Source organism: Elaeis guineensis, chromosome 7 (assembly GCF_000442705.2).
Source record: "Elaeis guineensis isolate ETL-2024a chromosome 7, EG11, whole genome shotgun sequence".
Classification (NCBI taxonomy): domain Eukaryota; kingdom Viridiplantae; phylum Streptophyta; class Magnoliopsida; order Arecales; family Arecaceae; genus Elaeis; species Elaeis guineensis.
In genome coordinates this window covers 7,965,444-7,990,803 of record NC_025999.2, presented here as the reverse complement: position 1 = coordinate 7,990,803, position 25,360 = coordinate 7,965,444, and the positions used below count along the sequence as shown (strand labels likewise).

The 25,360-nt window shown below is 41.9% G+C and overlaps 1 protein-coding gene across 1 annotated transcript in view; it reads left to right on the top strand.

Moving 5' to 3' along the window:
* Positions 1–25,360, top strand: part of LOC105049153 (twinkle homolog protein, chloroplastic/mitochondrial) — a 39,262-nt gene that overhangs the window by 2,840 nt on the left and 11,062 nt on the right. The window contains 12 exon segments of the mRNA XM_073260940.1: positions 13,393–13,448; positions 13,583–13,640; positions 13,739–13,849; positions 14,095–14,178; positions 14,255–14,335; positions 14,450–14,515; positions 14,607–14,720; positions 16,707–16,754; positions 16,871–16,901; positions 16,904–16,955; positions 17,054–17,114; positions 23,256–23,438. Coding sequence (XP_073117041.1) covers positions 13,393–13,448; positions 13,583–13,640; positions 13,739–13,849; positions 14,095–14,178; positions 14,255–14,335; positions 14,450–14,515; positions 14,607–14,720; positions 16,707–16,754; positions 16,871–16,901; positions 16,904–16,955; positions 17,054–17,114; positions 23,256–23,438 — 945 coding nt within the window.

Genomic DNA, 25,360 nt, shown 5'->3' with positions numbered 1-25,360 from the left:
CAGGTGGCTGGAGCCAAAGGGGAGGCCAGTGCCATGAATAGGGTGCTCGGATCTCGCTTGGGGGTGAGCTTCTCGGCTCCATCAATCCTAAGCACAGGGGGATTCGGCCGTGGTAAGCATGCAGGGCCATTAGAGCCATTGACCTCGATGCTGTCGAATGGCCTGAGTGTTGGTGGAGACGAAGTGTGAACAAAAAAATACTTCAGATGACTTCGAGCTTGGTAAACTTGGATTCGGGTGAGATTGGCACCGTTAGTCAGGAGGAGCTTGCTTCGGTCCGGCTTGATCGGAGTTGCTTTAGTCGGGCGTGCAAGGCATAGGGGCTCGCTGGTAGCCTCGGCATCGGGAAGGATGCATGTGCAGAGGACATGGTGCCGCCCAGAGTGGGCACGTGCGGAGGAGAGATCGGGGCTGGAACCTGTTCGCGAGCATGCATGGTCGGCCTATCGCTCAGATTCGAGGGGATCAGCCATGCAGGAAGCACGTGGAGAAGGATCGACCATGCGGGGAAGGATCAACCGATGTCAAGATCGGTTGTCGATGATTGGTCGGTTGAGAGTGGGTCGGCAACCGATGCATTGGTGAGGCCGCCACGAGGCTTGTAGGTCGAGGCGGGGATCGGTCGAGCACAGGGAGCATGATCACTTACGGGCAAAAGCCATGTACATGGGTTCGGCCTTTCTTTGCCCTTCTTCTCCCACCACCTTTTCTTTCTCCATCTCTTCCTTTTTGTCTTATGTGGCTTATGGGAGAATATAACAAGAGGGGGAGGCATCAAAACCCTTGTCAGGCTCAAAATGACTCGGCAATTCTCTAAGCATGTGGGGGTTGCTTGCATGAGTTGATGTTGAGGAGGTTTGAGGCTGGCGTGGCCTTACTTCTTCCTCGGCCATTGATGCCTTTATTAATGATATAGGCAGGCAATCATGAAAATGGCATGGAGTGACATAATCGCCCTTGTCACGATAAGCCACCCTCCTTAATGGCCTGACGTGACAATCACTTGGAGATTTTGGACTGAGGTCGTCAGGCACTTCGGCCGAACTAGGGATTGAAGAGAGTAAGCCTTGGGGGTCGGTCACGTACCGCTAGATGCCATAATCCGATCAATAGTTCAGAAAGACATAACCCACCACAAAGTGCCATGTTTCGGTAAGATCACGAAGGGGTTAGCTTTCCTCAGAACATTTTGATATAGTCACTGGAGTGACACATGATTAGGAGTAAGGATTGGCCAACAATCCTCGAGGAAGGAGCTCAAATCATGGCACCTCTTGGATCGGTGCTGATGATGGATCAGCTGGCCAGGGATCGGTTGCTTGGTGCCGTCATTTGAAGAGTGAGAGGCCTTGGGCCTTCGACAGCGCTGCTTGCTGAAGAGCGAGAGGCTTCAGCGCTGCTCGCTGAAGAGTGAGAAGCCTTGGGCCTTTGTCGGTGCTCCTCGGCCTTGGCCATATTTCTATCACTGAGATTGTGATCATTTATTTTCGACTGATTGTAATAATGTTTCTGCATATCGTCTATCAAGAGCCCTCTGTTGGTATGTCCTTGGTGTAGTCGAGATATTGGCCCCCAATAGTCTTTATATTATTTCAGTCTCTTCTTTTCTTAGGCGCTCCTTTGGAAACTCCTAGTCAGCGAGCTTCCAGGCCAGCCATCAGTGGAATTCAAACAGTACTTATGGTACGTCACATTAGGCAAAGCTACAGGCCCCAACTTCTTCTATTATTTTGTAGTACCGAGGTGTTATCTCCCAACACGTCCCCTTACTCTCTGATCTGAACTGGGGTCAAGGCAGGGGAGTACGAATCAATATTCCACCTCCAAGACACCAGTCAGATCTTAATTTTTTGATCAACATGAAACGCTTGTCATGTAGCTCGGCCAATTTATAATATCTTCGATCTACCGACCTTAACTTTAGCATTTGATGGAGTTGTGCTCTGTCGTCTTTACAAGTGGCCTCGGTCAAAGCTCTTCGGGCTTAATAGCTTGCCATGATGTGGCACATATTCTAATATTTCCATGATGGCCTGATTTGAAGGTGGTGCACAAGAGTTCGCTGTCAACTTCCTCAGGAGTTCGCTGTCAACTCCCTTAATAAGGTGGCCAAGTAGAGTAGGCTGGAGTCCAAGTTCGGGCATATCCGGACTGAGGCACATATTACAATCTCTTGTCCGAAGAGGGTTACTACTTCGGTATCCGAGGTTGTGTTACAACATCATCCCATTCCCATCACGATGAGGATGATAATGATGCTTGTGCTGGTAATGATGATGTCCATCAGATGCAACATGTGCATTTGTTTTATGACATGCATGGTTCCGCCACTGATGCATGTCTGGTGAAATCTGTCTCGGGCATTTTTTCATGGGCATGGTTGGTATGGTTTCGGTACGAGGGAAGAACTGAGTCGGCCGCGGGCTTCGATGTTGGGAAGGATCGGGGCAACCATGGGCTTCGGCTTCGAAAGGCATCGAGTTGGTGTCGCAGGAGGGAGTCGGTGCTGCTCAGGATCGGATCGATCTATGGGTTCCCTTTGAGCTTCGACGCCGTCTGGGGATAGCTTCGGCGTGGGCCAGGACCATTTGATGCAGGCTAGAACTAATTGCTGGCAAGCTTTGGCATAAGTCGGATGTAGGGAGCATGCGTGGAGAGTGTAGCGTCGGACATGCAGGACTTCGAGGCTGTTTACAGGATCTACTGGCGGGCAACTTCGGTGCCGTTAGCAGGCTAGACACATGCAGAAGTGACCTCGGGTTGGCTGGGTTGAAGGGAGATTGGCGCCACTAGGGGATCTGGCATCGTTGGAAAAGGAGAAACCTGGACCATTAGGAGGGATCGGCACCGTTGGCCAAGGGAGCTCAGATCAGGAGTCGGAGGAGATCGATGGCATGAGCTGGGATGCGCATGAGAAGGGTGTGGTGTTGTCAGTGGATGACTTCGAATTTGTCGGTAGAAGCGTCGGCATCACTTGGAGCCGGATTTGGAGGCATGCATGAAAGGGGCGCGGCCTCTGGAACTCGAAACAGGAGTGGAGAGTGGATGCACGTGAGAAGGGCGCGGTCTTTATTGGATTTGGCAAGTTGCGGATGCTTCCCCACTAGGGTTTTGGCACTGCCTGGGGCCTGTTCCACCGGTGGGTTCGGCATCGGTGGAGTTCGAATGTACATACAGGTAGTACGGCGCTGTCCAACATCGATTTCGACGGCACCCACTTGAAGGTCACAAAGAGGGGTTTCGGTGCCGTCAAAAACTAGGTGTAAGGGCCAAGAGCACGATGACATCCACCAGCGACTTCGGCACCGGCTGAGATCGGATGGATGAGGGACTTTGAAATCGTCCGCCGAAGCACTCGCGGTCGGCATCGGGCGTCAGGTGGGTAAGCCCTGCGGAAGATGAGTAGAGGGAGTCGGGCAGGCCACTTTATCTCTCTCTCTTCTTTTATATATATATATATCCGCTCTGTGAGGGGATGGGACATCAGCCATCATCGTATCCCAGTGCGGGAAAACCAATGAACCATGGCTAGTCCCATATGCATAGTAGACAGGGAACAATCGGATATCAATGGCATCCAAGGGTATCGTGGCGTACCATCCATGAGGACCTATTGGTGCATGTGACAAAAGGGGGCACTGCATCTCGTATTTTGCACCGGGACCTCTGATGGGGGCCACTCATGGGGGTGGCGTGCCTCGTCGCTGAGATGTGCCAGCCTCGTCGTCCGAGATCGGACGCATGGAGGATCTTTCTATTCCCGTATAGTCATTTCTGTTGTGGTTTGCCCCCAGTGAGTTGTGACTTGTTCTATCCTTCACTGAAGAGCGGAAATTTTCCTTCGCTGAAGAGCAGGGGATCTTCATTTCTCTGTTGGAGAGCGGAGGTCTTCACTTCTCCGCCGAAGAGTGAAGATCTGACTTGACGGTATCTTTGCTCTGCCGAAACTCGACGGCAACTAGGCCAGAGGTAACTGGAGCAGTTAGGCCAGGGGTTAGGGGGCTTTCGCAGGGCTCAGATTCACAGCCGACAGCTCCGAGATCGAATTGTTGACACCGCTTGGGATCGGGATAGCTACCAATCCCGATGCTGTTTAGGGTTCGACTCCCTAGTGGGTAGCTTCCATCTCGCTTTCGGACAAACGTGGGGACGTGCAGAGAGGGTTTTTGATACAATCACAATCCAATAAACATGTGAGCATCCAGATCGAGATATTTGATGGTGCGGGGAGTAGTCTAATGTCGTGGGATCTGGATCGGCACTGTATGAGATGATCGGAGTTTTTAGGTGCATTGGAGGTACGTGTGAAGGTCCTTTGACTGGGACTGCACGCTTTAGTCGGTGATACGAGAGCAGCAGATTGTGCTTTGGTCTCATGTTGGAACTGAGATCGGTCTTGGAGTTGTTTGAAATGTGACACCTACACGAAAACTAAGGATCTTCGGATCCCCCCACCTGGGGGTGGGGTCTTATCTTTCACTAAAAGGTGAGGTCTTTGTACGCACTCCCACTGATTGAGGGCTCCATCTGCACTCTCATCGAATAGATGTGGGCTTCGGATGCACTTTCATTGAATAGTGGGGGCTTCGGCTGTACTCCCATTGAACAATGGGGGCTTTGGCTGCTCTACTGTTGAAGAGTAGGAGCTTCGACTATATTTTTTTAGAAGAGTGGGGGCTTTACTGACTCTCTCACTGAAAAGTGGGAGCTTCGGCTGCACTCCTTTGGAAGAGTGGGGGCTTTGCTGGCTCTCCCACTGAATGGTGAGGGCTTTAGTTGCACTCTCTTGAAAGAGTGGAGGCTTTATCGGTCCTCCCACTGAAGAGTGGGGGCTTCAACTGCACTCTCTTGGAAGAGTGGGGGCTTTGTCGGCTCTTCCACTGAATGGTGGGGGCTTCGGCTGCACTCCTTGAAAGAGTGGGGGCTTTGGCTGCACTCTCTTGAAAGAGTGGGGGCTTTGTCGGCTCTCCCACTGAATGGTGGGGCCTTCAGCTGCACTTCTTTGGAAGAGTGGGGGTTTTGCTGGCCCTTTCATTGAAGAGTGGGGGCTTCGACTGCACTTCTTTGGAAGAGTGGGGGCTTTGCCGGCTCTTCTACTAAATGGTAGGGGCTTTGGCCCCACTCCCTTGAAAGAGTGGGGGCTTTGCCGGCCCTTCCACTGAAGAGTGGAAGTTTCGGTTGCACTCCTTTGGAAGAGTTGGGGCTTTGTCGATTCTTCCACTGAAGAGTGGGGGCTTCGACTGCACTCTCTTGGAAGAATGGGGGCTTTGTCGACCCTCCCACTGAAGAGTGGGGGCTTCGGTTGCACTCCTTTGAGAGAGTGAGGGCTCACTGAAGAGTGGAGGCTTTGGCTGCACTCCTTTGAAGAGTGGATTTTGTCGGCTCTCCCATTGAATAGTGGGGGCTTCGACTGCACTCTTAGAAGAGGGGGCTTTGCCAGCCCTCCCACTGAAGAGTGGGATTTTCGACTGCATTCTTTTGGAAGAGTGGGGGCTTTATCGACTCTTCCACTGAATGATAGGGGCTTTGACTGCACTCCCTTGAAAAAGTGGGGGCTTTGCTAGCTCTCCCACTGAATGGTGGGGGCTTCAGTTGACTTCTTTGGAAGAGTGGGGGCTTGGTTGGTCCTCCCACTGAAGAGTGGGAGACTTCGACTGCACTCCCTTGGAATAGTGGAGGCTTTATCGGCCCTCTCACTGAATGGTGGGGGCTTCGACTGCACTCCCTTGGAAGAGTGGGGGCTTTGCCGGCCCTCCCATTGAAGAGTGGGGGCTTCGACTGCACTCTCTTGGAAGAGTGGGGGTTTTGCCGACTCTTTCACTGAATGGTGGGGGCTTCACTGCACTCCCTCGGAAAAGTGGGCGTTTATGCCCTTGTTTTGGGTTTGAGCTTTTGCTAAATGCTCAAAGATCTGTTACCCTGTAAAAAAAAAATAGAATAATAGAGGGGCTTAGATGCCTATTACCATGGAAATTATGAGTTCTGATAGAGAGCCTTTGGGTCCTGTTTGACTTTTCATTGTTTGCTCTAATATGAGCTTTGGCCTTGGTTTGGGCTTTTTTCTTTGGATTAGATTAATTCTGGACTTTGGATCATCTAGGATCTGACTTCGGATTGGTCTTGATTTTGACTTCGGCCTCAGCCTCAATTTTGGTACTTATAGGCCTGCTGTTTTTTCCAAAAGGAAAGAATGAAGTAAAAGGTGAGGGCTTAAGAACCTCTTATCAAGAAAATTTTGTGCAAGTCTTTTGAAGCTTACTTCCTCTTTCGATCTGATTGCATGCCCCATGTTTATTGGGCACAATCGGGAGTGTTTGGGGGGATGTTTTACCGATCCATTTGATTTATGGCTACGATCGACTCATTTGATGTGCGGTCGCAGTCAAGTTCGGCACTAGTCATGAATTCATGGATCGTCTTTGTGACGTCTTTTGGAAAGCCTTCCCTATTCTGGTGAAAAAGAGGGAAGAGCATTTATGTCAAACAACTAGCATGATGTGTATGGGTCCCATCATGAAAACATGAGAACAAAAGGGATAGCATTGGGATCGGTTTGAAACCCTCTACACATCTCTCTCTTTTTCTATTGGTCTCCGATAGGCCTTTACTTTTTTTCTCTTTCTTCTCTTCTTTTAATGTATATTTGGAAAAGGGAGAAGCCTTAGAGAAGAGAAGAGAAAAAGGGTCATTAAAGTGGGAGGAGGTTCTTTCCAGTTAAGATAGGGTGTTCGGCCAATTCTATCTTTGGAGACTTAATGTTGTTAAAGTGGTGCGATAAATCTCCTGTGGTAAAACGATCACTCGTTCCCATAAATAAGCGTCGGTCTTCCGACTTAGATTATTTGGCCCCCTATTCTTAAGCCTAACCAGGAGAGCTTCAAGGGAGGGGTGCCTCTTTTTTAACGAGCTACACAGCATGGACTATCTTATTTCTTCCGAGAGTCGGCATACCGGGTTGTAAGGCTGCCTCTGGTGGTTGACATTGAGTGCGATCTTTTTTCAGAGCATCTGCGGCCAACACGGCTTGGCATTAAGATATCTCAAGGATGCTCTCCTAGACAACATTGTGATAGGTTGCGCATTTTTTCCCATAAACTGGACCGCCGCTCTCTTTCTAGCGCCAATCTGTTGCAGATGAAATCCGTCCTGGGCCGGAGGCGCTGGAGCATGACGAAGCCCGATGAGTTGGCGGTGGTCGGACCTGCAAGAAAAGTTTCCATCGGAGGTGGCTCCGGTGGGGACCCTCCGACGTTCAAGTTAGATTTTTCGCAATAGGAGAAGAGCGAGTATTTTTTGGAGAGAGAGGAGGCATACCTTTTGGGGTCTCCCTGTTTACCTTTTTATAGGTGAGTTTGGAGCATTGGAAAAATGAAAGGCATAAAAGATTATTTTGCCCCTCATGATGCTCTTGGGAATCACGTCTGACCCTTTGGTTGTCTAAAGGATAGAGAGTGGTGTCATCTCATAGCAAGTGAGGGCCGCCTTCATTAATTGTTTGGGTTGACAACCAAGAGATGCGAATGGGGCTTGCTTTGTTTTATCCCTGGCTATTGCCCTTTTTAAATAGAGTGACGTGACAGGACCATTATGAGGCCTCTCAGGGGCCAACGACTAGAGCCAGAGGCTAGAGGCTGATGTTGGGATCAGACAGGCATAGTGAGCGCGAGCACTCGCGGTCGGAAGCCTGACACATAGGTGTAGCTTCTCCTTGCTCTTTCTCTCAGTCACCTTTCTGTCTCTCCTCCACCTTTTTCTCTTTTCCTTTTTGTCTTGTTCTGATGCCCATGGGAGGAGGGAATGAGTGGGAAAGAGGCATTAATGCCTTTTGTCAAATCCAAGTGACCCAGGGCCTCCCACATCTTCGGCTAATGTAGAAATACCCCCAACACTAGAAATCTGTTGCAAACATTGGAGCTCAGGTGGCCAGAGCCAAAGGGGAGGCCAGCGCCACGAATAGGGTGCTCAGATCTCGCTTGGGGGTGAGCTTCTCAGCTCCATCGATCTAAGCACAGGGAGGTTCGGCTGTGGTAAGCATGTAGGGCCATTGGAGCCATTGACCTTGGTGCTGTCGAATGGCCTGAGTGTTGGAGGAGATGAAGTGTGAACAAGAAAATACTTCGGATGACTTCGGGCTTGGTAAACTTGGATTCGGGTGAGATCGGCACCGTTAGTCGAGAGGAGCTTGCTTCGGTCAGGCTTGACCGGAGTTGCTTCGGTCGAGTGTGCAAAGGTGTAGGGATTCGCTGGTAGCCTCGGCATCGAGAAGGATGCGCACGCAGAGGACATGGTGCCCCCGAAGTGGGCGCGTGCGGAGGAGAGATCGGGGCTGGAATCTGTTCGCGAGCATGCATGGTCAGCCTATCGCTCAGATTTGGGGGGATCAGCCATGCGGGAAGCACGTGGAGAAGGATCGACCACGCGGGGGAGGATCAGCCATGCAGGGAATGATCAGTCGATGTCAAGATCAGTTGTCGAGGATTGGTCGGCTAAGAGTGGGTCGGCAGTCGATGCAGGGGCCGAGGCCGTCGTGGGGCTCGTAGGTTGAGGTGGGAATCGATCGAGCATAGGGAGCATGATCACTTACGGACGAAATCCATATACAAGGGTTCGGCCTTTCCTTTTCCTTCTCCCACCACCTTTTCTCTCTCTGTCTTGTCCTTTTTGTCTTTGTGGCTTGTGGGAGAATGGGACAAGAAGGGAGGCATCAAAGCCTTTGTCAGGCTCAAAATGATCCAGGGCAATTCCCTAAGCATGTGGGGGCCGCCTGCATGAGTTGACGTTGAGGAGGTTTGAGGCTGGCGCGGCCTTACTTCTTCCTTGGCCATCGACTGCCTTTATTAATGATATGAGCAGGCAATCATGAAAATGGCATGGAGTGACATAACCGCCCTTGTCATGATAAGCCACCCTTCTTAATGGCCTGATGTGACAATCGCTTGGAGATTTTGGATTGAAGTCGTTAGGCACTTCGGCCGAACCAGGGATTGAAGAGAGTAAGCCTTGGGGGCCGGTCACGTACCGCTAGATGGCATGATCCGATCAATAGTTCAGAGGGACATAACCCACCACAAAGTGCCATGATCTGGTAGGACCACGAAGGGGTTAGCTTTCTCCGAAATATTTTGATATAGTCACTGGAGTGACACATGATTAGGAGTAAGGATTGGCCAACAATCCTCGAGAAAGGAGCCTGAATCATGGCACCTCTTGGATCGTTGGTTGATGATGGATCGGCTGGCCAAGGATCGGTCGCTTGGTGCCATCGGCCGTTTGGTGCCATCGTCCGAAGAGGAAGTCTGCAATATAGCGACAGGGAGAGGTCATCTCTTTCCCTTTCGGTTGGTGCCTGATGAAGGATGGGTCGTATCGTCCCTCTTTGTCCCATCAGGGCCCCGCGCGGCGGGCGCCAGAGACTTTCTCCCCTCATTGGATGTCCTTGAAAGTCGTGCATGGCTTTTAACCTGCTTAAATTTGGCGAGTGTTATCGCCTCATAGCACGTGGGGACACACCCATTAATTATATGGACAAACAATCAAGGAGCTTAGAGTGGGGGAGGGGGTTTGACTTCTTTGGGACCTCTTCTACCTTGCATCTTCGGCCCGTCGAGGTACCACCCCCAACACATATGTTAATTGTACACTAACATTGATAGAGTATTATTTTATGGATGATGCAGTTTATGATCTTTCTAATCATGTCAGTCACTAGCAAGTAACCTGCACTTTGTAGCGGGACTCTATTTAAATAATGATAAAAAATAATAAAATATAATAATAATAAAAAAATTAATTTTTTAGAATATATAATTTATTTCTTAAAAAATTATCTTGTTCTTTTTTCTACTTTTTAGAAACATGCAATCATTCAATGTAAAATAGTTGGTACTTAACAGCAGCACAATAAACAGCTACATATATCATGTATAAGATACTAAGTATCATATTCATGCCATCTAAAACTTCATCTTTGGTTTTAAAAATCAATTTTAAAATAGCATCAAGACAATAATAAATTTTTTAAACTACCAAATAATAGTAGAAAATAATCTATGAAAAATAACATATTTCAATAAATTTTATTAAGAGGGAGAGAGAGTTACCTCAGCCACTCCAAGCCTCCCATCTGATTGAGATGGATCTTCCTATTCAGCGGCTCCGAACCTCCCACCCGATTGAGACTCCTGCGAATGGGAAAAGGAAAAGAAAAATCAGAAAAAACATACGAAAAAATCAATGAAAACAAAGGAAATACAAAAAAATTAAAAAGTAAGACCTTTTTTGATATAGATTTAAAATTTATAAATTGAAGCGGATGCCATTGGGGCACGATTGTAGAGATGGTGGGTGGTGAGATAGAAGGGAGAGAGAGGGGAGGGAGAGCAAGGGACGAGGGCGGCGCGTGAATATTTGAAAAAAATAAAACAAATAATATCATGTCGAGATAACTCATCCTCAGAACAAGGAGAAATAGGCAATACCATAATGAGAACATATCTAAAATAGGCAATAGTAAATATAATCTAAATGCTAGAACCTAGAATTTAAATGAATATGGTGTTGCATGCTCGTTACTCTGAATGCCGAGTTTAAAATTCATGCAGTTCTATACCTTTCAAAGTCAAATTCTAACTATTCTTCCAAGTCAAACTTGATCTGAATGGGAAAATCTTAAATTTAAATAGATGTAGTTTGTCATTATGGCTACCCTATCAAGGTTGAATGCATGAGGCTCTATCCTTTCCGAGGTAATTAGTATGTAAAACTATATTCATTTAAATCAAATCTTTTAAAACGTATTCAACATGTTTTATATCCATTCTCTAAACTTATTTTTTTTTAAAAAATGCATAAACTATGTTCCTTAAACCAGTTTATAAACTAAATGTAACATCTAATAAGGTAGAATAGAAGAGAAACCAATTGACCTATCATATGTTATTTGGTGTTAGACAGCCGTATATCTGAAGGGCTAGAAGGTAAAGATGACATGTTCCCCTACGGTAACCTTCCAAGACTTTGTTCATGTGATGAAAACCCCAGTTGACAGCTTGAAGCTACACGGTTGTCCATAAATGATTGCTGCTCTACTTGACACCATCATTTATAACAAACAGGTCGCCATCGCCAAGTTCTATACCATGTCATGTGATCACTTCTCCAATGCTATTCTATGAGAAAGACTTGGTCTTTACAAATCTCCTACAACCTCAACCAAAAACAGAAATATGAAAACAACATTATAGGTAACAAATTCAACATTGAATCAAGAACCTGTGAAGATTAGATCCATGAGGTGTAACCAAATCTTGACAATGAAGACGGGCAATTACATTATATTAAAAAATAGAACTTTCAAGCGCATAACATGATGGATAATTAAAGTACCGGCCTTGGTGGCGCATCCCTTAAAAATATGAAACACACGAATGATTAGCTCTGGCATTTGCTCCCTTTCGCCTCCAATATCAAAATTCTGCAGTGAAGGTATTCAGGGGATGAGAGGATTTGAGCCCTTCCCAACCTCCCACCCAATTGAGGTTCCCCATAACGGCAAAAAAAAAAGGGTTTGGGGGGGGGGGGAGAGAATACCCATCACAAAACCCCAGCCATCGTGTAAGCTTCCCTTTCAGCTTCTTTAAGCCTCCAAGTTGCCACCCAATTGAGACTCCCCAAAATGGCAAAAAAAAAAAAAAAAAAAAAAAAAACACAAAACCCCAGCCATCGTGTAAACTTTCCTTTCGGTCAACACAAAATCCTAGCCATCGTGTAAGCTTCCCTTCAGCCGCTCTACGTCTCCCACTTGATTGGGACTCCCGAGGATCGGAAAATAGAGGGCAAATGGGGAAACATAGGAAAATCAACAAAAATGATGGAAAGATGGAAAAAAATAAGGGTAAGACCTTCCCACATAGATGATCATTCTTTTTCCTTGACGCCTCTTTGTTTGTTCATGTCATTATCTTTTTCTTTATAGGGGCAGCGGAAGGGGAAGGCACCCTGATCGAGGCCAGTGCAGACATAGGGGGCGGGAGAGGGAAGCGGGGGGCGTTGAGTTCGAAGGGGGGGCATTGCTGGTGATTGGGATGGATGAGGGATGGGGTCGAGAGGCGAAGGGGGGATGACCGGGATGGGAGATGTTAGCAGCGGTGGGAAGGGAGCTGGGCAGGAGGCGTGGGAGGAGAAAGGAGGGGCGGCAGTGGATGGCCGATTTGGAGGTTCTGGAGTGCATCGGCATCCGAGGGGTTAGGGTCGAGCTGGGGTTGGGGTTCGTGTTGAGGTTGAAGCCAGGGCGCGGCCACGGGGCGCCAGAGGGGAAGGACGGGGAGGACTCCATGGCTAGCCTTGGGGTTTAGAGAGAGTGAGGGTGGGGTGCGATCGGGATCTGCGTTTGCCAAAAGAGAAGGAGAGAGAGCGTAAAGGAAATTTTGGACCAGCAGGACATGACGGGGAGGAGGTTGGCGTCTGCGAGGGGTCGAGAAGCTTCGAGAGGGGTTAGGAGAGGTTCGAAGCTAAAAAATGCGAGAAAAAAAAAAAGGGAAGTTCAGAGCCCGACACGTGGTGCGCTTGGGGAGCTCTGAACTCCCCTTTCATGTATTGTATAGATTTAGTTTCTATCATGTTCATGAATGCCAAATTGGTTATGTCTTTGTAAATAGCAGGTTAATTGCTCTGCCAATTGTCATCTTCACAAAACATCAGAATGTGACTTCGCTGCTCTTTGAACTTGAAGATGACATGATCTTGTTTCGAAGTGATTGGTGAAAAAAGAATAATATTGTTGCCTTTCCTGCTAGTTGATATTATTTCCATTAAGTGACTCATTGGCTTTGTCATTAAGTGTTAATGCATGGTGAGCTAGCCCCTACTCCAGCAACAGAGAATAGTTGGTGCTATCTAAGTTGCCATCATCTATAATTGGGGAAGGGAGGGGGAGGGGTAGTGGGACATTTTGGAAAACTCAATCAGTTGCTTTAGACAACCAAGGCAGAACTAAGGTTTTGACTCCTTGTTCTTTCAACCAGTCACAGATATGGTATGGTTGGAAGATTGATCAACACCCAGACGTTGCACAGAAATAAAATACAACAACCTCATGAATGCCACAGTATATATCTTATACAACATATCAAGGTTTCATTAGGACATAATTTCAACAAATATGGATACCTACACCTGACTGGTGAAATGTGAACAAATTGGAAATCGTATTCAAGAAGCATGAACTTCTGTTCTTTTGTTTCTTTTTTAAGTTACTGAAACCATCAATACATGTTTTATAAGTAGTGTAGACACAAACATGTTTGACTAACTGACTTCAGTGGATGCCCATCATGCCAAATATTGCTTTCTTTATTAAAAAATATTTATCAATTTACACTGTTGTTATGTTAGTGTAAAGGGGGGTCTTCAGAGGAGAAGAGTTTCTCACTTTTCATCCATGAAGATCTGTAAGTTCAATTTTTCTTGCACATTATTGTGGTATTTTTTTGATCTTGTCCTTACAATTGTTTAATTGTCACTTGTCAGCCTTGCACTTTACCTTTTACAAATTTATCTTTGTTTTTTCTTCTTGATGCTATAGACAATTAGCCATGTGGTCGTGTTTCAGAGCTAAATGTGGTTGGAGAGGTGTTGCAAAGGTATCATTACCTTATAACAGACTATTTATGGATGCCATAATGATTTATTGCACATGACAGTTTTCTTGCACTTGGCAATGATCACCTTCTGTTTACAGGTCTCTGGAGAGGTCAAGGCATACAATCTCAGATCGGATGAGTCTTTGCAAGTCAAGGAGCACAGAAAAATCTCAGAAAAGGACCTTCAACTAGAGCCTTTATGTGAAGAGGTAGTTCATCCTTATGTCTCCCTCCCCCACCTCCAAGTGTGTATATATATGTATGTATGTATGTATGTATGTGCGTGCGTGCGTGCATGCGTGTATATTTCTGTTTCCAGTCCATTGTTCCCCTCAAAGAATATGATTTGATTGCGATCTTGAGAACGTTTTCATGCTGTCATGTTATCAATCATATCATTTAAATTTATGAATGTGATTACTCATTTTCTTATCCTGCTTCATTTAATTTTCAGCTTGTTGCGTACTTCTTTGAGAGAATGATATCTGCAGAAACACTTCGAAGAAATGCTGTAATGCAGCGTAAATATAATGACCAGGTCTGATTGCAGTCTTATAGTATTTGCATATCTGGGTCATCAGTGACAATGATAATATTGCAAATATTATCTACAGATTGTTATCGCTTTTACCTATAGACGAAATGGAACTCTTGTAGGCTGCAAGTATCGTGCAGTCTCGAAAAAATTTTGGCAGGTTTATGATCATATCCCCTATTGAGTTTTATTTTAATCATATAATATCTGCCCCAATATATGAGATGAAGAAATATTTTACATTGCTAACATATTTGTTCTTCTTTTCTACCAGGAAAGGGCTACTGAAAAAATATTTTATGGGCTCGATGATATCAAGCAAGCAAGCGATATTATAATTGTAATATGTCCATCAATGGCCTATTTAATTTGGTAGAACTACTTCCTTGATATTCTTCTTCTCTTCCTAACTCCCCTCCTCATGGTAATAGGTTGAGGGCGAAGTGGATAAGCTCTCTATGGAAGAGGCTGGCTACCGAAATTGTGTTAGTGTACCTGATGGTGCACCTGCAAAAGTTTCGGAAGAGATACCTAATGAAAAAGAGGTTGGACCATATTCTAAGTTTGAAGGAAATTTTTTGTCATCAAATGTTGAATGATAAGATTTTCTTGATAGCTTCTATCCTATTAGTGCAATGCTTCCTTAGGAAGGTTACTTTGCATTGTTGCTCTTCGTCGACTAAAGAACATTAAATTACTTTTCATGCAGATTTGTAAGTGTAGAACTTGTGGTCTAGATAAAAATAGAAGGCAATAAGTGTGTCTTTAAGGTTTGGGGAGGTGTGGAGATCAGACAGAGGAAGCAAGGGTTGATAGTTGATATAGGGGACTTATCCATAAGGCACAATTTAAATGCCTTGTTTTCTGGATAAATATGGAATAAGGCAAGGTTCGATAAAAGGGAGCAACTGAGCTACTATTACTTTTCAGTGTAAAACTAGAAGCTGTGTTTTTATTCCTTGGATTGCATCTTTGAACGACAACACATAAAGACCAAAGAGCCTTATTGTGTGTACTTTATATTGTATTCATTTATGCGATTCTCTCCAAGGCACAAATTTTTAGATTTACTAGATGATTTTATTGTTTTAATGTTTTAGCCTGTTATCTCATTATCTGAGACCAATGACTGCTGTACCAGCCAGAACTGGCTGATATGAGGCATATCAACTCGATCTAGCGGGAACGGGCATGAATCACATTCTTGGTTTTTGGGCCAACAGTGGTGCACTGCTTTGTACGGACTGATACATATCAGCAGCTGCTGCTCCTCTTGGGGGTCCTTTTTCTCTTTGTTTATGGCTTGAAATGAGTGGGAGAGAGGAAAGAAGAGGAAGAAGGTATTCCATTGTGGGAGGGGGAGTACATTGCTATGTTCATTTTAAAGCATCAAACTACAAAAGTCAGGGAGCATAAAAAATGGTTGAAATAGGAGAAAATGTCGTAACAAACATATAGAATAGAACAAGAAAAAAATAAAAGAAGTTAATGACCATTCAATTTAGCATAGAGTACTTGCACTTGACCCTTAAAATGGATATTGGTAACACACTTGGACATGGCTCCATAAGGCGAAACTCTTAGAAATTGAAAGGATCCAATGTTTAGACAAGCACTAGCACTCGAAGCACGAACCAAGTCCATATAACATAGCCCTAGTCTATCGTTCTTTTATTCTTTAAATTTCCATAATCTTTTTTTGTCCTAAAAGGAGAGGAGATAAAATGCAGTTCAGTTTATATTTTTGTTTTAAAAAAGAAAACTACTAAATACAATTTATTGTATCATTTTGCGGATTCAAACTTTTAGTACTAAAACAAATTGATAGCTTATGTGTATTCTTTTAACATTATATTAATTTTCTAACAATTACCTTGATTTATTGTCAATTTTAATATGCTTCTGATCTAACCGATTGACTCGTAAGTTATGCAAGAGTAGTTATCTGGACAAATTTTAAGAACCAAGAATTGATTGATAAGTTGGCAATCATGTTCTGTACTAGTTATGTTGCCAATGCCTGAATCTGTTTTATACATTCTTCTTTGAATTACACTCTTCAACATGCTAGTTTTTTCTGACTGATGCTATTCTGTAGGTGAAACAGTCTTTTATTCATAATCTTACAGAAAAGTGAAAAAGGAAATAAAAAAAGTCAGGAAGTCAGGTTTTGAGAGTTTAATTTTCATATTAAAGGAGGATTATTTATCTTTATTTTCTGGCAAATTGATCAAAGTTACTATGTAAGGAATTGGAGTTAATCCTTTGCTTTCTTCATGTTAAGGATTTCTTGTTTTAAACATGCCAAGCCTGTTGTCTTGCTGAATTTCATCTTCTAGTGTAGCTGTTTGCATTATGTTTAAAATCTGCAACTTGCTTGTTGAGCTTAGCTACTGTTTAAAGTCTGAGTAAAACTTCTTTCTTTTTTCTACTTAATCGCGGAGTTGTTGGAGCATATTTCTTTCTGCAGTTCCCTTATATGATTACTCAGTTGAGATCTAACATTTGATCAGTGTTTTCTGTAAAGCCAGGACAAAAATTTTCAGTATTTATGGACCTGCAAGGAATATTTAGAAAAGGTAATTTCTTAGTATGCAAAAGAAGTCAATATCATGAAACTTGGTCACAATAGCTTATATTGGCATCTGAATTGGCTAACTGAATTTGCAATGTAATTGTGGGAAAACCCTACCAGGCATCTCGTATAATACTAGCAACAGATGCTGATCCCCAGGCCAAGCTTTAGCTGAAGAAATAGCTCGCCGTGTTGGTAAAGAAAAGTTAGTTTCTCATCATTGTCTTCTGTCTGCATCTTTGTTTAATAAAAGAAAGAACTGCTTTATATATGTTCAACATATTTTTTTGGACAAACAAGTAGATGCTGGAGAGTCAAGTGGCCGAAGAAAAATGATACTGATGTTTGTAAAGATGCAAATGAGGTTTGATCTGTGCTTTAAACTTCCTTTTCTTTACCTGTGGCAGCTTGTATTTTACTTCATTTTGTTTATATTTACTGCATCTTGATCGGTGCTGCTGCAAGCAAATGAAGGCTCAGTGAAATATTCTATGTATTGTTTCCCCTGTTATACCTCATGCCTGAGTATGTGTATATAGGAATGTTAATTATTTACAATTCAAGTGATCTTTTGAGATATGGAGGGTAAAATATTCAAAAAATGCTGTGCTGGTAATGGATTTACTATTGTCGATATAAATAGTATAAGGCTTTTTTATTTTTTTTTTTTTTTTTTTTTTTTTTTTTTTTTTTTTTTATAGGTTTTTGTAATCCTCTTTTGTCCCTTAGGGTGAGTTTTGTCTGCAGATTGCAGCATAAGCTTTGTTTTAAGTATTTTTAACCCTTGTTTTGGCACATTGTTGACTATTTTTAAAAGCTAAACTACAACATATTAGCTCATTCACAATGTCCAAGCTGATACAAATTGTATATCCTCTTGAAATGCTTTTCAAGCACCAAAAGAGATGACATAAGCTGAAATTCAACAAAGTGAATAATATATGACAGTGCACATTGTTCCAGGCCTGTGTGCTTGTGTTTATGTACATCTTTTCTCCTCCCCTTCGCCTGTACCTTCTTTGCTTGCTGCTAGTCGATGCTGATGCTTGTCTATATCTTATGCTTATACCTTAGAAGTTAAAAGCAGGTTGGGGAGCAAGATTTTGTGGAGGGAAAATTATTTTGTCGCATCCAGTTTAGAGTGTTACAAGGACAAGATCCTCTGCTTAATTGGGTTTATCCAATGAAGCACGAGTACAGATACCACATGATATGGATACAACATGATACAGATACATTGATACGAGAAATCTTGAAAAGGTAGGATGGATGCGGATAGGATATAGATGCATATGCATAAATATAAAAGAAGCATGTATATAAAAAGAAGCATGCATTCATGCATACATACGTGCATGCATGCATGCATATAGATACATATGTATACAATTGAAGCATCCGTAAAGTATAGTAGACTATCAAAATAGCAGGGTGTATCCATTGGTACCTTACTATACCAGATGTACCATATTGTACCAGGTGTAACATATCATACTGATATGGAATCGGGATGTTGTCTTGTGCTGTATCAACACTCGATATGCCTTGTTGTCTCATATCATGTTGCGTAGCGATACTATAATAGGATAGTATTGATAAGGGTCTGGTTGCAAACCTTGATTCATAAGGTAGCATTGACTTTTACAGGCTCATTATTAGTCATTATTTCAAGACCATAATCTATAGTCATATTTTAATGTTAATACCAATAGGCTACATAATTGACCCTTCGCCTAATTTTGAAGGTATTGAGGAAGTATCTATAGTGTATCTGGGAAGTATCTAGTGTGTTTTTTTAAGTTTGAAAATAGAAGGCTTAACACAAGTATGCGACATGTATCCGATAAGTTTCCGATGAGTATCTATATCCAATATGGATATGATAAGGACGTGGCACGTGTTTGAAGTATATATGTATATATGTATGTATTTATTTGATACATGCATGCATGCATGCATACATACACACAAATACATATGCATGTATATAAAAAATGCATTAATAGAGTATAGTAGACTACCAAAGTGACATAGTCCGTACTTTATAAGGTAGAATCTTTTACAAGCTCATCCTTAGTCATTATTTCCTAGATCACAATCCATGGGTTTATATTTTAATACTAATATCAATAGACTACAGAATTAGACTCTTCTCATATTTGGACATATTGGAGAAGTATCTGGGAAGTAGCTAGTATGTTTTTTTTAATGTTCAAGAAATAGGATATGCAACACAAATATCTGACATGCATTTGAGAAGTATCCAAAGAATAGCATTATCCAGACTGGAAATGATATGTCATTTAAAGTATCCTTGCATCCTAGGGTTTGTGATGTAGGACGAGAAGAGAATTATTATAGAGAAGAGGGGAAGAGGGAGTTCATGAGAGAGAGAGAGATAGAGAGAGAGAGGGAGTAAAATGACTGAAATTGGCATGCAATTCCTTTCACAAAAACAAAGAAACCAGCATACAAGCCTTTTTTTTGACCCTTATAAACTCACAAACTTGACCCACAAGTAATGAATTTTAGTCCTTTTGGTCTCTTTTCAAAGATAACAACAACTCCCTAGTGAATTTCCAAAACAGGCAACTTGTTGGCCCCTAACAACACTTCGGAAGTGTAGCATCACCATTCATGCTGCAGTTATGTGAATGGTAACCAATCGCTTAACTTAGATTGACTCCTTCTGGGCCTCCTAATATTATAGACTAAAAGATCTTATGGTATGATCTTGATTGGCTATTGCTAGACTTCAAAAGATTCTGATGATTTTAATCCAAAGCCTATAATTAAAGAACTTTAAATCAGAAAAATTCAGGCAATTGAATGTAATGCAATTCAGTCCCACATCATTCGCTTCCGTTGCATGGATCTTGTCCCCTCAGATGTTTTTCCAAAAGCTTGATCGTCCATTGAGCCTTTATGATTTGATGGGCCACATAAAGTTTTATTGCCAACAGATCATTCATTGGTTGTTTCAATGTCCATTGTTTTACAAGCAACAAGGCATGGATCATCTGTTTAATGGTGATCCTCAAGGAATCTAGCAAGTCAATAAGAATTGATCTTCATATGTCTTGATCTTGATCATTGACTTTAGATTAGTGATTTGATCTTGCCATATGTGGTCCTCATGTGGATCTTCATTATTCTGATCTTTTGCCTGGAAGAAGCCAAATGAATCATCAACTATTGGATTCTCAATTGACAAATCTTTGATAGTGGTATTGCTGGATGATGGATCCTTGATCATAGACTCTCCACATGATAAAGCATCAATTCTGGGCTCTTTATGCAACAGTCCTTTGGCTTTTCATCTTTAAGATCTTTGATCTGTAGTTTGACCTTAGGGAGCTTTTCAATGCCTAAAGCTGCTGCAATTGCTTGCAATGTAGCCTAAATTAACATCACATCATTATGATAGATGCTAACTTATTGACCATCTAGCAAAAGATCTTCTCATATTCGATGTGCTCATGAATATCACCAATTTTGAAATTCAAGTCATCGTTCATGATTATGATAAAAGGGAAAATTTATAAAAAGAAGATCAAGGATGAAGAATGTAGAAAAAGGTAGGATCCTTCAGCTCTGCTGCCAAACTGATGTAGCACAAGAAGAGAATTAGAGTCATAAAAAGGAGGGGAAGAGGGAGTGAGAGAGAGAGGAAATCAGATGACCAAACTTGGCCTCATACCTCATTTCACAAAAAAGAAAAAAAAACCCTGCATACAACTCTTCTTCTTGACCCTCTTTAGAAACTCACAAACTTGGCGCACAACCTAGTGAATTTTAGTCCTTTTGGGACTCTTTACAAAGATAGAAACAAATCCATTATAAAATTTCCAAAACAAACAACTTAATGACCCTTAACAGCACATAGGTTCTGTGGCATTACTATTCATGCTACATCAATATGAACTGTAACCAACCCTGTAACTTATCTAAATTGATACCTTCTCGGCCTGCTAAAATTATGGACTTAAAGGTCTTATGATATGGCCTTGAATGGCTATTATTGGACTTTGGAGGACCCTAATGATTTCAATCTAAAGCTTACAATTAAAGAACTTGAAATCATCAAAATCTAGGCTATTGAATGTGATACAATTTGGGTATCACATCAGTTTGTCACTATAGTTTAGTGATTACTACTCCCAAGGGCGATGAAACTCATTGTAGATGTTTATATGCCACCAGTTGTGGAGATTATTATGGATTGCCTGCTACATTGCAAGACTTATTAAAGATAATGCATCAAATTCTCTCGCTGTGTTAGGGAATTAAACAGGGAATCAGAAGAAAGTTTTGCAAATCATTCTCCTGAAGTGGATGGCCGTTTGTTATCACTGAAATCTTTTAAATTCAATGAACTAGCTCACGTTTTAAATATAGTATTTTAGGAGATAGATCAGTGGAGGCATGAGGGTCAGAAGCAAGCTGGTGCCTTTTCTGCCAAGCAGATCTACTTTTCTTTTTCTTACAATTGATGTAATTCAAAGCATCTGCCACTTTATTTCATTTGAATTTTAGAACCTAAATGGAACTGGAAAATCACAAGATTATACTATATCAAGGGGTTATATTTTCTCTACATGACGAAAAACTCAAAAGATTTTGTTTTACTGAAACAATATCATTAAATCTAATTATTTACAACTTGATTCTGTGATTCAATTTCGTATATTATGATTTGTGTGTTGATTCTTTTCTCTTAGAACCTTCTTGAGACCTTGATTTGATATATAGGACCACATCTATCCTCCATTATGTAAAGTTGTTTTTAGCATGTGTTGTCCTCTAAATCAACTTGATGATAGGACACGGCACACTTTTGATGCTTTGCTTAAATCCATCTTGTCTGTGATATAATATTGCTTGGCTTGCATCTCTCATGTGATAATCACAGTGACTCATTGCCTGCTGTCTTGCAAGATAAAGCAACTGTCCTACCTTTATAACAAGAGAGTGCAATCAAGTTGCCCTTCTTTCATATGAGCTCAGTCGTTGTCCTTTCAACTCCCTATTTGATGCTAGATTGATTGATCATATTTTTCTCATTATGCACTACCTCTCACATACGGATGTTATTTAGATTAACATGAGGGGATTATATTTTATCGTGCCCCCCTTCTTTCTCTCGCATGCACTGTATTTGTGTTCTACTTATATGGACCCTCCAGAAAATCAGTTCAATTGTTTGATGATATTTAGATCCAGAATTTTAAAAAAATAAAACATGCGAGTCTATGTGTGGCCGTATTGCGGACTAATATTATCATTTGGGAGCTGGTTGCTGTGGTAATACTCAGAAATTCCTGTGCAGAGCATCCTTACTTGCTCCCATCTGTCAACCTGTTCTTTGTGCAGACTTACCATATGTTGATAAATTAAGATGTTTAGGGAGACTGCATGCGTGTGAAATCTGTACTATGCTGTACATGCTTTTCAGTATTTGAGCATTGAGGTGTTTGTATGCTTAGTCCTGTGGGACCTTTTTGATTCCAAGTTGTGCACCACAGCTGACTGTGATGGAGAAAGGTCCAGTTGATTGACTATTTGATGTACCTGAACTATGTGCCCAGTTGATGGAGAAAGGTGCAAAGCTAAATGTCAAGAGAGTTTAAGGTTCTTTTGTTGCATATGCGACAAATCTAGATGTTGTTGTTGTTTATTTATTTAATATTTTGTTTGTGGAATGTAGGACTATGTACTCCTTGGGGAGGCCTGTAGAGGGTGAGGCTTGAATTTAACAGCTTTGCTGGTGTGCACTAGTTTGCAAAAACCAGTTGAGACTGACAATGTTTAAAATCTAAATTTGAGCTTTCAGGTTAATAAGTTTCCTGTAACTGAGTAGATATATATGGTGCTTCAATAGCAGAACCCAAAAAGGTGCATATCAAAAGGGAAAAATGAATTGATACAGCTTATGAGGTCATGTTGAGATTCTGGTTCCACATGTATACTTTACATATTTCTATTTAACAGTAAGTTATATATGTTACATTGTTGGTAATTTTGTTAACCTGTAATGCTGTACCTTATGTAGTGACTATTACCTGTAATATAATTATTATGTGAAGTGGTATGGTGGATTTGCTTTCTATGATAAACTCTTCAACTTGAAGTTACATGGTACAATCTAAATTCAGTTAGCACTTTGTGGGCAATCCTCAACTTACAAGATGGTAGATAAGTGTGAAAGAAGAATTCTATATAAATTACAAAGTCACAATTGTTCTAGTTTGTAGATTTGATCCTAAAATATGTATAATCTCTTGTTCTGAAGCACATACTCTTTGTAGCTAAATGTTAGGCCTTTAATTTGAGGAAGCTGCCTGATGTATTTAGGCTATGTGCCATTTGCTTCTACAAGTTATATATTTCCATAGAAAGATGATCAAGAATGATACTTGATTTTTCTTCGGACACTATGTTTATCCTTGATTCTGCATTTTGCTACACTTTGTTATGTTAAATGTTTTCTTAATTTTTCCTTCAGGTGCTCATGTATTTAGGACCTGATGCGCTGAGAAAAGTTGTAGAGAATGCTGAGTTGTATCCCATACGTGGTCTATTTACCTTCAGTTATTTCTTCCATGAGATTGATGCTTATTATCATCGCACTCATGGATTTGATCGTGATGTTTCGACAGGCTGGAAAGCTTTAGATGAACTATATAATGTAAGATTTGCAGATCTCCATGAATATATTCTCTTCATACATTTCCTTTGACAAAAATACAGTTAACATTATAGTTTAGTTTTTTCATATGAAAACTAGTATATCTTTCAGAAAGCAGGTAGTGGTTGAAAACTTGAAATATAATATCCAAAAATTTAAAATGTCAGTTAATTTTGTGGTAGTCACTGATCACTTCCAGATCTTGCTTTCGTATGATAGCTGTGTAGGTTCTTGGGCATTGGTCATACATAGGTTCCTGGGCACCCTCAACTCCTACGTGCCCCTTCAAGTAGGATGACCACTTGGGTGCCTATATTGGTGCCTAGGTTAGTGCCTGGCCACCTACTGCTACTTTGTACTAGGGAGGTGCTTAAACACTTAAATCTCAAAGTACCTCTTTAGATATCTGTATCGTATTTGCTAAACCTGTATGACAGTTAAGATGCCTAGACACTATTTGAATGATGGAAGCTGCTATCCTGGACAAATTAATGATGGCTCCCCCCAAGAGAGGCAAGGGGAGGTAGGAGATTGGGGCAGCCAGCTGAACTCCAATACCAATTTTTTCTGGAAAGTGAAAGTCACATTGGAAATGGATTTTTTTGATATTGCAGAAAATCAAGAGTAAGGGGATGGCGAGCTGGCTAGGTCTTCAAAGAGGGAAATCTCACGGATAACTTGCCATTCATAAGAACTTCTTCGGTCCCAGCAAGGCCCTAATATTTTCCGTCATAGATTATCTCCAGACCCCTAACTTGTCTGATTGTTTGCGTAAATGCTCAATTCTGATGGCAATCCTTTTAATACTAAACATGCTTGGAAAGAATCCTCTCCTTATATCGTGAACAAGGATTTATATCTTTAACCTACCAGCAATGTCAGCAGGTAATGGACCGGATGGTGGTAGTAGTAGTGTTTACCTGGATACTTCAAAATTCAGAATTTTTTAATGTATCTGGATACTCATGTCACTCCTTGACACTTTAAGTCAATAAATTGTGCTATAATGACAGTTACACATGAACTCCTGGCAACTATACCTAAAAGTTTTCAAGTCTAACATAATATTAGGGAAAGGTTTTGGCAAACTCTAGCAAATTACAAAGCAGTTGGTCTAACAATTTATTCATTACATACAGTTATTTTTAAAAATTTACAAATGCATCTGCATAATATGTACATGTCTTTGTTCTTATTCTTTTAAAGATTGTCACCTGAATCTTCTTGACCCTTGGACACTTGACATGTGTCCATCACGTGACTGGGCGACATTGGCCATCACGTTCTGGTTTGGCCAAACCAGGCCTGAACTGTGATAATAGCACCAGATCAAGCTCAAACCAGTCCCAAAGCAATCAGGTACCATTAGCTACTGCATGGGAGCCTTTAACCCACTTTTTTCTCTCTCTTTTTTTTTTTTATGTTTCTTCTGTTGAAGGTGAGAGCAACCAAGAAGCACACAAACTACCTAAAGATAGATAAACTACAAATACAAAATTATGTATATGATATTGTTTAAGTGCCTTTTACTAGGAGATTACACGTAAACGGGGAACAAATAAGGAACAAACCCTGCTGGAGTTCTATAAACAAATATTTACAACTTTAGATTCCTCAAGAATAAAAAAATTGATTTCTTATTTTTAGTTTAAATTATTAAAATTTTTCACTTGGATCAAAATCTCTACTTTTTACATGTTAATGCACTTCTCAAATCTTAAAGGCTCATAAATTTTATTCTATAAATATTGATATAGCCCAAAAATCTGTAGGAAAAGTCACATATCTTGATCTCCAGAGCATCTCATCTAAAATGACACTAAACAATGCTGAATGTTTCAACAGTTCCTCTATGTAAACAGGGGGTTATTATGCATTTACAAGCCTGCAAAGCATTTTATGGGGCTTTGAGGCGATGGGTT